Source organism: Numida meleagris, chromosome 1 (assembly GCF_002078875.1).
Source record: "Numida meleagris isolate 19003 breed g44 Domestic line chromosome 1, NumMel1.0, whole genome shotgun sequence".
In the NCBI taxonomy this organism is placed as follows: Eukaryota; Metazoa; Chordata; class Aves; order Galliformes; family Numididae; genus Numida; species Numida meleagris.
In genome coordinates this window covers 98,777,664-98,794,042 of record NC_034409.1, presented here as the reverse complement: position 1 = coordinate 98,794,042, position 16,379 = coordinate 98,777,664, and the positions used below count along the sequence as shown (strand labels likewise).

The window sequence follows — 16,379 nt, the reverse complement described above, 5'->3', positions numbered from 1 at the left end:
CAGCATAGTTACCACTATTAGCTATGCATTTTCACCAGCAGTGAACAACAACCTGTAGGTCACATTCATAAAAATCTGCACCAGTGGAGGTGACCAACTATTTCACAGGGGCTTTGATGGTGTTGCTGCTAGGAAAATGTTTCCCACACAGTCTATCTTTCATTGGCTCAAACAGATGGAAGTCAGAAGGTACCAAATCCGGACTATATAGTGGGTGTGGTAGGACAGTGCAGCCAAGACTGGCAATGCGCTCCACAGTCTTCCAACTGGTATCTGGCCTGGCATTATGGCGCAGCAAGAGAAAGGTGGTATCGTTCTCTGGCCTGACTATAGAAGTTCAAGCCTTCAGTTTAGTCAGTGTCACAATGTAGCGATCAGAGTTGATCCTTCGCTTGGATTCCAGGAAATCCAGAATGATCACCCCATTCCTACCCCAAAAGACAGTGCATATTGCTTTACCTATTGAGGGCTGCATCTCGAACATTTTCTTCAATGAGGAATTCACATGTTGCCACAGCATGGACTGTCATTTAGACTCTGGCTTGTAGTGGTGACACCATGTCTCATCACTGGTAACAAGGCAATCCAGGAAACTGTCACCTTCAGCTTCGTATTGGATCAAACTTGAACACAGTTTTCCTCCTGTTCCTGTGTGAGTATTCATGGGACCTACCTGATGAAAACTCTGCAATAATCCAACATTGCCACCATTGTTTCCAGTGCACTGACGCCAATATTCAGCTCCATACACAGTTCCCTGGTCATAATCTGCTGATTTGTGTGGGTGAGCTGATCAAGATGCTCTTCGTTTCACAGTATGACAGTTGTGCATGGCCATCTGGAATGTGGCTTGTCTTTCACACCCCTCTCACCACTGCCGAACTGCACCACCCACTGCCTCACTGTGTTCACATCCATTGTTTGGTCTCCATAAATGTTCAGCAGGCATCAGTGAATATTGTGGAGTACAATGTTTTCTACCTAGAGGAATCCAATTCCACACCTTTGCTCCATATGCCCTTCCATGTCAGATGCCATTTGACTGTCAGATTGCTGCTCTGCTGCCCATCTGTCACACAGCATCAAAATGTAACAGAATATCGGTGGGAAGGTTCAACCTCTACTGTCATACTACCAACATTCACCTCTGACATCATGGACCAAGAGAACAAAATAGGAGACATTACTTTCAGAGCAATCCTTGCCCAGTAACTCCCTATGAACTCAGAGACCTAACTTGTGTATCTAATTCCATGATTGGTCTGATCTTTTTTTTTTTTTTTTTTAAGTGATAGCTATTAATCTGCAAACATATGCAAGCAGATTGTTTATTTTGTCTAAATTCGGAATTAGCAAGTCATACAGATGCTATCTCACAATTTAAGTAATGCAGACAAAATCTGTATTCTATCTAAAGAAATTAAGAAGGAAATTTTTGTTCAAATATAAAAAGAAAATTATTTTTTAAAACACTCTTGAGAAACAGATCTACCTCATTAGGAATAACATTACACCTTTCACTTCTGCTTACCATTCCATCTACTTACAGCTTGTGTTCCCACAGCAACTGACTTTCTTCATTACAATCTTTTTCTACTCAACTTATTTTTGTAATAAAGCATGAAAATGGGAAATCATAATAGGAAAATGGGCTCAATTTGTAGTTAAAGACTATCTTACTCTTTGGCAGGAAAAATAAAGGAAAAAAGTAAGAAAAAAAACCCAAGGTGAAAAGGAGAGATTTCCAAAGTATCTGGAAATAATTTTTGTATTATATTTTTTATTTCAGACTTCTGTAAACTCCACAGCAGTTTGAGAAATACTGGACTGATTCCAAATATGATCAAGAAAAGCTAAATATTACCTTCCGGCACTTTTACTGTTTGTTTTTTTTTTTTTGCTTTTAGCTTTTATAATTTAAATGTTAATTTAAAATTCTGTATGTAAACTTTCTTTCATTACCTTAAGAAATATTAATTCCTTCCAATTTCATCTAAAATTAATTTCAATTTCTCTAAGTTCACTTTCTGCTTATGAAGTTTAGCAAGGCAGTGTATATTCAGATATTGTAAAGGCTGATTTACCTTGTCACCTTCAGAGAAAGTTATTCCATCAATGGCCCTTTTCCAAGTAATCTCTGGGATAGGTTCTCCTTCTGCTTCACAGATGAGGGTTGCTTTCCCATTCTCAAATGTGGTTTCATTTTTAAGTTGTATTATTTGAGGCTGCACTGTTAAAATACAAATTACATTATTCACCTTGCATGAAGAATGCAAAAATATTTTTAAATTATTTTTTTTCTTTAAAAAAGTGTATTTATATTCATTTACTTCAGTTTACCTGAAGGTTTAACATTACCATCCACAAGAGCAACCAACTTTTCTGACTTCAAGTTGCACAACAACCATTTCTCTGTGTTTGACAACCTGAACTCTTGTCTAAAAATGGCTGCCAGCTCCAGGGCTGCCTGCTCCCTTGCTTCAGCGCTATGGGATGGGCCCTGATTAACAAGGCCCTCTCCCTGGTGGACCTGTCATTGTGCTTTGATCCTGGCTCCCTGTCTCTTAGGGAGCAGGACATTTCAGGAATGAAACAAAGACTCAGTGTCTCCACAGCAATCCTGAACGTGAGCAGGAGTAATTCCATGTAACAGTTCAGGCTTGGTGCTGATCAGCTGGAAAGCAGCTCTGCAGAGAGGGCCTAGAGGGTCCCAGTGAACAAGAAGTTGGCCATGAATCAGCAAGGTGTCCCTGAGTAAAGAAGACTCAGAGGGATCTTAATCACAAGTATAAATATCTGATAGAGGTGAATAAAGGTGTTGACAAACTCTTCTCAGTGGTGCCAAGACAGGACAAGAAGCAACAGTCACAAATTGAAATAATAAGAGCAAAACCTTTTTTTTTTTCACTGTGAGGAGTGGTTGAACAAGCAAGCCCAGGAGGCTGTAGTGTCTCTATCCTAGACCGTATTCAAAACTCAACAAGACACAGTCCCGAGCAATCTGCTCTGGCTAATGTTGCTCTGAGCAGTGGGGTTGCATTAGATCATCTCCAGAAATGCCTTCCTGATGCAGCTATTCTATGAATGTATGACAATCTGTCTTCGAAGACAAATTACTTGTAACAATACAGGATTATTAATATTTGTTGTGGTTAGCCCTAGTAGCCAGCAGAGCATCCTCAGTGGGATGGAGTAGAGAATTAGAAAGGTAAAGGTAGGAAAACTTGTGGGTTGAGATAAAAGACAGTTTATTAGATCAGCAAAAGTTGTGTGTACAAGCAAAACAAAATAAGGAATTCATTCATCAGCTCCCATCTTGCAGACAGATGTTCAGCAATTTCCAGGAAAGCAAAGTTCTATCACGCATAATGGTTACTTGGGAAGACAAATGCCCTTACTCAACATACCCTCTTTCCTCATTCTTTCACCAACTTTTATTACTGAGTACAACATCATGTGGTATGGGAACGTCATTCTGGCCAGTTTAGGTCAGCTGCCCTGACTCTGTCCTCTCCCAGGTCCTTCTGCACCCTCAGCTCCTCCCTGGTAGGGCAGTGTGAGTAACAGAGAAGTACTTGGATCTTTCCAAGCACTGCTCAGCAACAATTAAAACATCAGTACGTTATCAACACTATTCTCATCACAAATCCAAAATACAGCAACATGGAAGCCTCTGTGAAGGAAATTAACTCTATTCCAGCTGAAATCAAGACAATATTGTTTACCTTGAATCTTTAGAAATATCTAACTGCCTTACACAAACTGAGTTTAACAAAATCTGATAACAAACATATTGTACTACTATTCATAGAATCATAGAATCATAGAATCATAGAATGAGCTAGGTTGGAAAAGACCTACAAGATCACCTAGTCCAACCATCCACCTACCACCACCAACCCAACTAAACTATGTCTCCCAGTGCTATATCTAAATGTTCCTCAAACACCTCCAGGGACGGTGACTCTACCGCCTCCCTGGGCAGACCATTCCAGCGCCTGACCACTCTTTCAGAAAAGTAGTATTTCCTAATGTCCAGCCTAAATTTCCCCTGGCGCAACTTGAAGCCATTCCCCCTCGTCCTGCCACTAGTTACAAGAGAGAAGAGGCTGACCCCCAGCTCATTACAACCTCCCTTCAGGTAGTTATAGAGAGCGATGAGGTCTCCCCTGAGCCTCCTCTTCTCCAGACCGAACAATCCCAGCTCCCTCAGCCGCTCCTCATAAGGCTTGTGCTCCAGACCCCTCACCAGCTTCGTCACCCTCCTCTGAACACGCTCCAGGGCCTCAATGTCTTTTTTGCAGGGAGGGGCCCAAAACTGGACACAGTACTCAAGGTGGAGCCTCACTAGGGCTGAGTACAGAGGGAGAATGACTTCCCTACTCCTACTGGCAACACTATTTCTGATACAAGCCAGGATGCCATTGGCCTTCTTGGCCACCTGGGCACACTGCTGGTTCATGCTCAGCCGAGCGTCGACTAATACCCCTAGGTCTGTTTCCTCCATACAACTTTCCAGCCACTCTGCCCCAAGCCTGTAGCGTTGCCTGGGGTTGTTGCGGCCAAGGTGCAGGACCCGGCACTTGGTCTTGTTGAACCTCATCCCTTTGGCTTCAGCCCAGAGATCCAGCCTGTCCAGATCTCTCTGTAGGGCTTCTCTACCCCCAGGTAGGGGGGTACACAGTTCTTAACACAGTTAAGAATTGAAAAGCCCTCTGACACAGTATTCACCTTTATTCAGGCTGTAAATTGGTGGACAAATACATTTTTAAGAGTCCAGATAATGTTAGCATTCTTCAGATCATTCCAGTTTACAGGTACTGGTGCAGAGCAATTACAGCTCTCAAGCTATATTGTGCCTTGACAGGTTATTTAATAATGCAAAGCCATTTCTAGTTAAATGGGAACACTTACCTAGAGGACTTATCTGCACAATACCATAAAAAACCTCTGCTGTAGAACTATTCATAGAATGTTACTCTTTCCCATCACATTAGAGTACCTTCATAAAAAATGTGTTGGCACTATATACTCAGTCATATTTAACCATTAATAAGCTTCTCCAAATCTTTGCAGATTGAATGAGACACATTGGAAAACTTAGTATGTAATCCTATAATAGGAATATGATTCTGTATGTTTACATCCAATAGCACTGAGCTATGTTTGTATATTTAATAGCTTTCATGCAGTTTTCTTGACTTTTGTTTTTGATGAAACACTGCTAGATTATAGTCTATATGAAGCACAAAATAAACAGTGAGGTAATGTATTTTCTAATGGATTTTCACAAGTATATGCCATACAGAAGAGTAATTGAGTTACATTCATAGATCAGAAGAGGAAAGAGAAACATTCCAGTTAGAAGGGACTCTAGGATGTCATCCTGTCCAACTTCTTGCTCAACACAGAGTCAACAAACCCTGTTCAGATCAGATTGCTCAGGTATTTGTTGAGGACTATCTTAAAAAAATTTCAAGAACAGACTGCACAATCTTTCACACCAGCCTGATGCAGCTTCTGATTGTCCTCGTGGTAAAGATTCTTTTTTTCCTTATATGTGGTCTCCTTTTTCATTTTTTTAATCACTATTTAATTTATTACCAGTGTGCATTCAGCATCACAAAGAAAAATAATAAAACCAGGTTCAAATTTGCTATATCCAGATAGATCATCTCCTTCCCTTCTGTCCATTTCTACCACACCATTCTTGGTCTCACTTCTCATTCCTTATCTCCATAGTCTTTCGGTTGCTTGTGTACAGTCTGTTCACCCTCGGCTATTACAAAAAAATCTACTGTATGTTTAGTGCATAGAGATGAAACACAATATTTTCCCTAACTAATGCACTAATTACATATAATTAGTAATAACAATATAATAACTAATAACAATATAATTACTAATAACAATGTTTTCCCTAACTGTGCACTAATATCCTTCTTCATTAAGATATAATCTAAGGTGAGTGACACTGTGCACAAGAAGAAAATATCCTGCAAGATCAGGGGCTCTATTAAGTATCAGCTGCATCCAGCTTTATTTGGTACATTACAAGGCAGTACGCAACGCATTATGGTAGGATACCAATTCAGGTGAGAAAAGCTGTAACTGTCCTCAGTGGTATAACCAAGGATGCTACTTTGGAGAAATAAATAAAGAAGAATTTGAGATAATAGACAACATCAAAATAATTTTAGTTTTAACTCTCACTTCTAGGATCATTCACATGTCTCTGAAATATTCTACCATGAGTAGTTCAGATACTCTATTTCTACAGCCATGTCTCCTGGCTACAGTATAAACAGTTCTTTCTTTCTTTACATGTATTATCATTCCTGAAAACAAGGAAAGATGTACGGCAGATACAACACTCAAATGAAAGCATCATATATAGTATTTTATGAAAGAAATTTGCAAAATTTGGCATTATCTTCATCAGAACTTGATTATCTCCTCATACATACATGACAAACTATATGATTTTCTCAAGATGATGCATCTTCTAAAGTATATAATTTAAAGTATTTATCTTTTTATCTCTCTGATTAATATTATAAATTTATTTAGAGTCTTCTTCAAATGGATTATTACAAGACAAAGTTTTAACTTGACATTTTAGCTGACATTTAAAGGAATAAGCACTGATTAATCATCAACTGTATCTAGCTGACAGTTATTACTAGGAAGAAGAGAGCTGAAAATGGGAAAGGATATTATTTAATTGCTTAATTTTAATAGGTCACAAGCTATTGGCTAATAGTTTTATACTGTTTGACTGCTTTTAAATTACATTTTGGACATCAGAAAATATTAAAATACTTTTGCATAGGAGTAAATAACATTTATTCAAAAAAGCAAAGACTGTAACTGACAGAAATACTGAAATGGATTTATTTTTTCAGTTAACTGTTCTTTCTAAACTGACATGACCATTCTCAAACTGAATTGGTGTTTACTTTCAGTATTCTAGCAAATATGAAACAAATGAAAATAAAGGGTCTTGGGATGTCAGTCCAGAAGGCCTCCAGGTCTTTGCTAGCTTCTTCAGTCAAAAATATTGAAGCATTTGTATTATAATCACAGAACCACAACATATGCTGAGTTGGAAGGGACACACAAGGACAATCAAGTCAAACTCCTGGCTACACACAGGACTACCTACAAATCAAACCACATCTCTGAGAGCATTGTCCAAATGTTCCTTGAACTCAGAGAGGCTTGGTGCTGAGAGCACTGCCATGGGGTGCCTGTCCCAGCACCCAATCACCACCTCAGTTTAGAATCTTTTCCTATTATCCAATCTGATAATAATGTACTTAAAAAATTCTTAACCGAATGGTCTGACTGAAATGAAAGTATAGGTTTGAACATAGAAAGGAATTATGCTTGAACTTCAATAAATGAATTTACTTGGAAGGCAGCAGTACTGCTTTTGGACATGGTCCTGGGCAATTTGGTCTAGGGGCCTCTGCATGAAGCTGGGGACTTGGACCAGATGACCTCCAGACCTCAACCATTCTATGATTCTGTGCTCATCACTACAGATGTTACTTTTGAAATATCAGCAAGAGTGATGCTGCCAAATAATAAACTAATATTCGCTAGTTGGAGAATTTGTTCTCTGACCAGAGAAGTCTGGTCTTCAGATCTCTACCATTTTCTCAATAAATGAGTTTATGATTTCCTCCTTGGTCTCTTCTTAATTGATTTCAAACAAGGGGAGAACACCTTATAAACTGACAGTTTATGCTCATTGCTGCATACTGTATAGCCTCCCGTACAAAGCTTAAGAACATGGATAGCAGTCTGAGAATCTAGATTTGTTATTTGCTGCTTACAATTTATTTCTTGAGAAAGATACACATCTTAATGAATTCACAGAGTTCTACCCATATCATTGACAAGATGTTCATCAGACTTGAGAAGCAGAACAAATAGAAAGCTTGAGACAGTCCTGATTATGTCTCTCGAAAATAAATGCTATCAGTACAAACATGGATTTATTATCAACAGGCTTACTACATGTCAAAATCACTGCCTGGTATGCTGCTTTCCTGCATATCCACATCTGAATCAGGTAGCGAAACTGCAACCCTGTCCTCCTGAAAACTGCTGGTACAATTTGAATTCTGTACACAAGCTAGAGCCCAACAAGGAAATATATAAACAATGATTCTTGAAATTTGATTCCTGTCTTAAAAACAAACAAACGAAAAATAACAGCCTTGCTCATACATTAGGGCTTGATTTAGTGCAGGATAAATGCACTATAGTGTACTACTACTTTGTACTTGAAGGGATTTAAGACTTGTCTTCTGACAGATATGGTCTCATTGCTCTTACAGACAGCATTATTTTTATTTTAACAATTAGAGGTGTTCCACACAGGTAAGAAGGTAAGAGGGAGGGAAGAAGGAATATAGAAAGTGCATGAATGTTTAACACTATATCTTTAATTGATGACTTGCACTTCCTGAAACTGCAGTTGGCATGGGGATGAGCAAGCACAGATAGTTTTATACACAAATACACAGTATTCCCTGTATAGATGTATCAGTAGATTTAAACAAAGAGCACCTATAAATGCACTGAATGCTACCACAGAAAACAAAACAAAACATAAATTTATCTGCTTGTTATGATGAAAGAAAAATAAGCAGGTGTGCTCAAGGCACTGTAAATGTAAAATGTATGTGGTTGCAAAGACTGAAAATAGTGAAAAATGTAGGCAACCTTAACACCACATTCTCAGTATACATTCCAGCCTGCTTGGTTCAAAGATGCATGGCTTTCGAGAGCATAAGAAAGATAAATATTTTTAATCATTTGGAATAAGTATAAGAGGGATAAGACAGAAGAGGTCATTTACATTTTCCATCTTCTCATTTGCCTGATGACAAATCATAAAGGAATGATGGCATATACTTTCCTCAGTAATCAATTAAATTTACATTGCACACAGCTGCATAAATCTCGCTGCTATACAAGATTCATATTACAGTTAACAAGACATCTAGAAAATAGAAATAGTATGTGGTCAGACTATACTGTAATTATAATTATAATCATGATCATTAAGAAATCCTCAGTGACAGGGATTTCCCTTCTTCTCTAAGATTTATTATGCAGAGCAAATAAAAAGCAGTAATTAAGGTTAAAAACAGGAGAGTGCAGGGTAGGAGTATATAGGATTTTATATATGTGTTAGGGTTCCAGAAAAAGCCTGTATAAGAATTTGATATGAAGACAAAATAGCTTTTAAAACACTGACATTGGAAACAATATATGTATATATTTTTTAACAAAAAACAAAGTCACATATGGAAATAAACATATGCAGATATTAGATGACACTATGACGGCCACACCCATTCAAAAAGTGCAGACCACAAGAAATATAAAATGCTGAATTCCGTAACATTACTGTTGTTATTACTGCTTTATGGTTACATGATTAGTATTAAAAGTTTCAATCCTGCCAGAGCCCTGATGTAGTACAAACAATAGTCTCAAGAAGCTTGAACTGCAAATTAAAATTAGAGGTAACAGGTAGGTGAGATAAACAAGCTAATGGAGTGGAAAAAATATATGTAATTTAATAGGTTATTTTAACATAAACTGTCTGTTTGTGTGCTATTGAGCTATAATAATTAGCCATCTGCCTTGCCATTTTCAGTATGCAGTTTTTTGAATGCATTTAAGGGGAAGAAAAGTATAATAAATTGCTGGCTGTAAACATGTCTGTGAGTTTAATCTGTGTAAAAGAGACAGAAGAAAAAGCAAAGTTATTTGTAAGAGAAAATACAGCAACTCTGTTCCACGTTTTCAGAGTGAGAGGTGATCTTTGTAAAGGAAATATTAGACTAAAATCCCAGTGAGCTTTAGAGACTGCAAATGAGGAAAGAAGCTTATTTTCTGATACAAAGCCAAGTGAAACTGACAGTACACAGATTATTATAACCTAATTGAAATACATCCAATAGAAGAGCACACAGGAAAAGTAGCTCTATGTATGGGAACTGCTGAGTCACAGCCTGAACCACTGATTGAGCACCTGGAGGAAAGACCCAGTCAGCCCTGGAAGCACAAGTGAAGTCAATTCATTTATTCATAGGCCTCATTTAAGGGCTGACTGCCACTGAGGAAGGATCTCTTTATGGAGATCCCTCCTCGGGGGAGCTTTTCCCTGTGAACCCAGAATCTTCTGATACAGCCAAGTGATCTGCTTCTCTTCCTTTGTAGCACCTTTCTATCATGCTGGTCCTTCCACCTCTTTTGTAATGCCTTTTCCTTTGTGTTGATCTTTCCTAAATTTACATACTCAATGATGTGCTGTAAATTAGCTGTTAACACTCAGGAAAGAGATTTGGGAGACAAGTCTGACAGCTCTGCGGAAACAACAGTTCAAACCTTGGGAAGCCAAGGAGGTAAAGGGAATGCAAGAGAAGGAATGGAGATTCAAATAGAAGCAGCTCAGACTGCGCAGCTCAGCAGTCACGTTCCCTCACAACATGACTCCTGCATGCTATTCTCGCCTTGCCATTCCACAAACACCAGATTCTAACTAGACAGGTACAGAAATACATGGATCAGAGATTCATAATGATTTCTATAGTAGGAGAAATTTCTAAATTGGAATTTTTCATCTCATTAAAGAAATGAAAGTGACATAAAACTGCATTTGATGTAAAGAACTTGCAGAATTATATTTCCTTTTTAAACTTAAAATAGGAATTATGAGCCAAAGAAATGAATAGGCTCCAGACTAAGCATAAGAAATACTTTCTCATGCAAGAAAGAAATTACTTAAGGATTGTAGGAGCTTAGGATGTTGCAGAAGCAAAAATGAAATACAGATTTAAAAGGACTGAACAGACTCATGATATCCAAGACCTCCTCATGAAACTGAATGTATATACGTCCATGGGGCTGGATAATATGCATCCCAGGGTTCTGAGAGAGACGGCTGATGTGGCTGCTGAGCCGCTCTCCATCACGGCATCAGTGGACAGGGGAAGGGTGACAGATGTCATCTACCTGGACTTCTCCAAAGCCTTTGACAGGGTCCCTCACCACATCCTTCTCTCTCAGTTGGAGAGGTGTGGAGTTGAAGGATGGACTATTCGATGGATTAAGAACTGGCTGGCTGGACGCAGCCAAAGGGTTGTGATCAGCAGTTCTATGTCAAGTCATGAGTGGTGTCCCCCAGCGGTAGGTCTTGGGACTGGTGCTCTTCAATCTTTTTAACAATGACATTGACAGTGGAATCGAGTGCACCCTCAGCAAGTTTGCAGATGACACCAAGCTGAACGGTGCAGTCGATACACTGGAGGGAAGGGAAGCCATCCAGAGGGACTGGACAGGCTGGACAAGTGGGCCCATGTGGACCTAATGAGGTTCAACAAGGCCAAATGCAAGGTGCTGCACTTGGGCTGGGGCAATCCCAGGTATTTGTACAGACTGGGGGAAGAACTCCTCAAGAGCAGCCCTGCGGAGAGGGACTTGGGGGTCCTGGTGGACGAGAAGCTGGACATGAGCCAGCAGTGTGCACTGGCAGCCCGGAAGACCAACTATATTCTGGGCTGCATTAAAAGAGGAGTGGCCAGCAGGGAGAGGGAGGTGACTGTCTCCCTCTGCTCAGCTCTTGTGAAGCCCCATCTGGAGTACTACGTCCAGGCCTGGGGTCCCCAGCACAAGAAAGACACGGAGCTCTTGGAACAGGTCCAGAGGAGGGCCACCAAGATGATTAGAGGGCTGGAGCACCTCCCCTATGAAGAAAGGTTGAGGGAACTGGGCTTGTTTAGCTTGGAAAAGAGAAGGCTCCGGGGAGACCTCATTGTGGCCTTCCAGTACTTGAAGGGAACATATAAACAGGAGGGGGTACAACTGTTTACATGGGTGGATAGTGATAGGACAAGGGGGAATGGTTTTAAACTGAGATAGGGGAGATGTAGGTTAGATATTAGGAGGAAGTTTTTCACACAGAGAGTGGTGACGCACTGGAACAGGTTTCCCAAGGAGGTTTTGGTTGCCCCATCCCTGGAGGCATTCAAGGCCAGGCTGGACGTGGCTCTGGGCGGCCTGGTCTAGTGGCTGGCAACTCTGCACACAGCAGGGGGGTTGAAACTCGATGATCTCTGAGGTCTTTTTCAACCCAGACCATTCTATGATTCTATGATGTATTTCATCATCTGAATTTATTTTTCCAGGGATTTTCCAGACCAGTGGCCGTTGAAAGGAACATATTTCCTATGTAATGTATATAAGAACGTATATTTTCTATATATTGTATATAGGAAATATTCACTCTTAGTCCAGTGTTCCCCCCCTTTCATTGTTCCTTGTATTAATAAATTACCTTGCCATAAGCAAAATTAAGTAAATTTCAGCCATATTTAAAATTAATTAAATTACATGCAAAATTATTCCTGTTACAAATGTCCTCAAACTCATACTGAAACTAGCAAGACATTTCTATTCCTTCTATATTTTTCAATTTTGAAAATACAATTTAATAAAAAGTTTCTTTTTTGCATAAAAGTCTTTAATATGCTCTATAACTTTAGATGAGAATGAAATTTAAAACTGTATTTAATTTTCTTTTCTTTGAAAAGTAATTTAGAAGAACACTCAATCACCACAGAACAGGAAGTACCCCAATGGTTAGCCAACACATCTCTGTATGTGTATGTGTACGAAGGACTGCCAACAGCACGGTCTGGAGCAATAAGGAGTAGAAAGTTTGCTTCCCAAACAGGAAAGACAGGGGAGGGCGCACAGACAGTGAATCTGTTGACTTTACAGATGGCTTCAGCCTCATGCTTCAAATTCAGAAAACAGTATTAACCAATCCATCAGCTTCTAGTGAAAAACATCAAGATTAGCCTCTTCTGTTGGAACTGTTTCGCTTTGTACGGATTAGTTTCAGCAGGAATGTAAAATTTAATTTCCCACTGTCTTCAGTACACGCTTTAGATGTTCAAATATAAGCGACCTTCCTTTCTACTAAAACCTATAGTTAATTATTTATACAATGTAGAGGCACACTAACAATACAGTGATACTATATATACCAAAAATTAATTTTTAAAAAATCACACTGCTTAAATTGCAGGCTTTTTATAAATAAGCTATGGCCCTGATCCTGCAGAGTGATTCTGAGGGAGATCTTCTATATGCTTATAAGTGTCTACTCTTATCAGGCCAAAGCTACGGAAATGTTCAAAGAAACAGTCAGTGTTCTGTGTAAAGGACACAATCATGAACACAGATTGGGTAGTAGGGCAAAGAAAGAGAGGGAAGTTTTCATGTTTTTATTACTTTTTGCCTCTGAAATTCTTGTTTCTTAATATCAGATAATCTTTAGTGACTACTCAATCATGCACTTAAAAAAACAATACTAAAAAGACAAAAACAGATACAAAATCAGGAACACCTCTGTGTGGCATTCTCCTTAAACAACAACAAAAACTGACTGAAAAGACAAATAATCATTTTTCCCCTTTCGATAGTTTTCTCTTATACTCCCTTTGGTTTTCTTGCAAGCAGACAATTTCTAAAGGCAAACCAGAGTGAATTAACAATTTAACACTCCACTGTATTGTATCTGAATAGTACAATAGTAAAGATAGCCTTTTCAAAATTGGATTCAGGATTAAAGGTTAAAGTGGTTAACAGCAAGGAAAAAGTTATAAAATTATAGAGTGGTTTGCTGCATCAGTAGACACATTGCAGGAATACTGTTCCATTGAGAATTGGGTATTATAACTTCAGTTCCCTCTTGTGAAAGGAAGGATAGTACATTATATACAGTACTTACCAAAAACTTGAAGAAATGTCTGTCTTTTATCATTTCCTGCTTTGTTTTTAGCACTGCAGATATAAGGACCCGCATCAACATTTTTTATATCTCTTATTGTTAACTCTGCATTGCTCCCTCTCAATACGTATTTTTCATTTTCTTCAATAAGTTTACCATTCCTAAAAAAAAAAGTATAAAACAATCAGCAGGTTCCAAAGTCTGAAATAATACTAGGGAATACACTAGGAAAGCATCAATCAATTTTGAACAATCTTGTAAGAAAGTGCTATTATGCTGTTAACAAAAATGCATTAACTCATGTGACATAAACCGGCAGTATGTGTAGAATGGAGTTAATTTGAGTATGATGACAATTGTTCTGCTGGATTAGTGTTGTGTTGGTTTTTTTTCTTTTCCGTAAGAATGTGCATACTCTAGACATAAGCAATGCATTCTGGACTCCATTTTGATGTTCAAGACCCCAGGTTCACAATTTTATTGTCAGGTTCTAGAATATATGTATTAAAAATACTATAATAACTTTATTTTTAAATTTTCATGACTTAATGCTAGAAAAATTGCTTTTGAATAGAACTCTAATGCACAACTTGCACTCAAGGAATCAGACAAATACATAGTTGTATGTAACAAACATAAAGAAAAAAGCACATCTTTAAGTTTACCATTGCAGTTCACATTAGTAATAAGGTAAAAATTTATAAAAATGATTTTATATTACTTACACATAGAGCCTCTTGGCACATAAAGAACTCTTCTGAATTATTTCCTCTCAGATGTTGTTGGTTAGCCACAATTTAGTAAGCAGACATATCTCCAGACGTTATAATTACCTCTGACCAGATGGTATGGAAATAATAAAAACCTGTGAACAATTCTGAGGGCTGACCAAGGCTTGACCACTCCATCTGAGTACCATGGCATACACACAGTTATCATAATGGTTTCTTCTAAAAGAAAGCAATCCTAGCTTAATTTTTATTTCTTTTCATTCTGACTTGTTTGATTTAGGATTCTTTTGTCCTTACTTCTGTTGAATCATCAACAGTCTGTTCTCATATGCACCTACATGAAGATTGCCTGATTTTCGTAAGCATTAATAAACTGATGGCAATGCCAAGCTCTTGAAAACAAATTGTGAAAGGAAGCCAATGCATATAGCTAGTTTCATAACTGTTTTATTTCAAGATTTGAGCAACAATCACGTTCACATTCTTTCTGCTCACAGAATGCTGATAGCTAGCTGTATTTCATATTTTCTAAAATAATACTTTCCCTAGAAGTGAAAACACCGTTTGTTGTTTGTATTTTCCCCTCCTTGGGAATATTAATGGCATTCCCTGGCATTTGTTTATCTTGCATTTTACTAACCTTTTTTAAGTAACTCTGTTCCACTTATCAGTCCATTTTAATACACTATGGTGATTCTTGTTCATCTCTTGTTCAAAGAAAACCATTTAAATTGTTTAGCTTAAAAGGTCTATTTTTCCACCTAAGTGTTTTCATAAAAATTACAATGATTTCTATAGGAGACAAGAGTCTATACTTGAGGTCAAAACTGGTTTCCAAGTGCCCTACATCTCATCTCATCTACCTATATCTATGACCATAGATGAGAAGAAATTAGATCATGAAGATTACCACGGAACTTCTACGGAAAAGGAAAGGTTCAGATTGACACTGATATGGGTGAACGAGAAAACACAACACGTTTAAAGAAGATTGTTTCTTTTATTATTTCTTTTGCTAGATAGTTCTATGCCCTGTCAGTAAAGATATGGGGAACAGATCCAACTAAACTTTATTACTGTAAATTATCTCCACCAATGTAAACAATAACTGTGTTTTCAGAAGAACTATTCCCATGAGTAAACATTACCAGTTCAGGACCTGTACATTTGAATTATATTTCAGCGCCAGCTAATTTATTTCTATTAGTGTATTGTTTCTCTGAAGGCTATGCTTTACTGAAATTTCAATTAAGTGGTGAAAGAATTAGATTCCCTTAGTTCATGAAATATTAACAAAGCACATTTGCATATTAAATACAGTGAACTAAAACTAAATTTTGACAACCTTTCTTCTCTGTTAGGTATCTCAAACTGACTAACTAGCAAATGATATAAGGTATTTTAGAGTAACATCAACACAGCAGCTCAGATGCCTCCATTCTAAATTGATAAAATCTTAAAAATAGTCAGCAGTTAGAAATAAAAAGGGTCAAATAACTAGATAAAGCTCTGTCATATTAGATATGGTCTAAAGAGATGTTTAAGCTTGAAACTACAGTTTTGACCAGCATCTTGCTTAATTCAATGCAGAAGAATATAAGCCACTTCAATATCACTAGCATTTGGTTTTCAAAATGTTTTTCACATCCTGGCAGAATTTAACATTCTGTTAAATCAGTTGTCATGGTTTTATGATTTTCGGTTATTGGTATTCCACTTCATAACATCATGTAGTGAATGTACCTGGTTCTCAGAAGAGAAGGACTACTACATTCCCCAGGGGACTTTGCTCCTCTGTTACCATTTTCCAGCCGGAGGGAAAAGAT

General features: G+C 38.1%; 1 protein-coding gene across 2 annotated transcripts in view; it reads right to left on the bottom strand.

The window, feature by feature from the left end:
* Positions 1–16,379, bottom strand: part of NCAM2 (neural cell adhesion molecule 2) — a 264,222-nt gene that overhangs the window by 111,188 nt on the left and 136,655 nt on the right. For both annotated transcript variants that reach the window (XM_021403529.1, XM_021403523.1), the window contains exons 7-8: positions 13,823–13,983; positions 2,085–2,230 (exon numbers count right to left, since the gene is read on the bottom strand). In XM_021403529.1, coding sequence (XP_021259204.1) covers positions 2,085–2,230; positions 13,823–13,983 — 307 coding nt within the window. The remainder of the gene's footprint in view (positions 1–2,084; positions 2,231–13,822; positions 13,984–16,379) is intronic.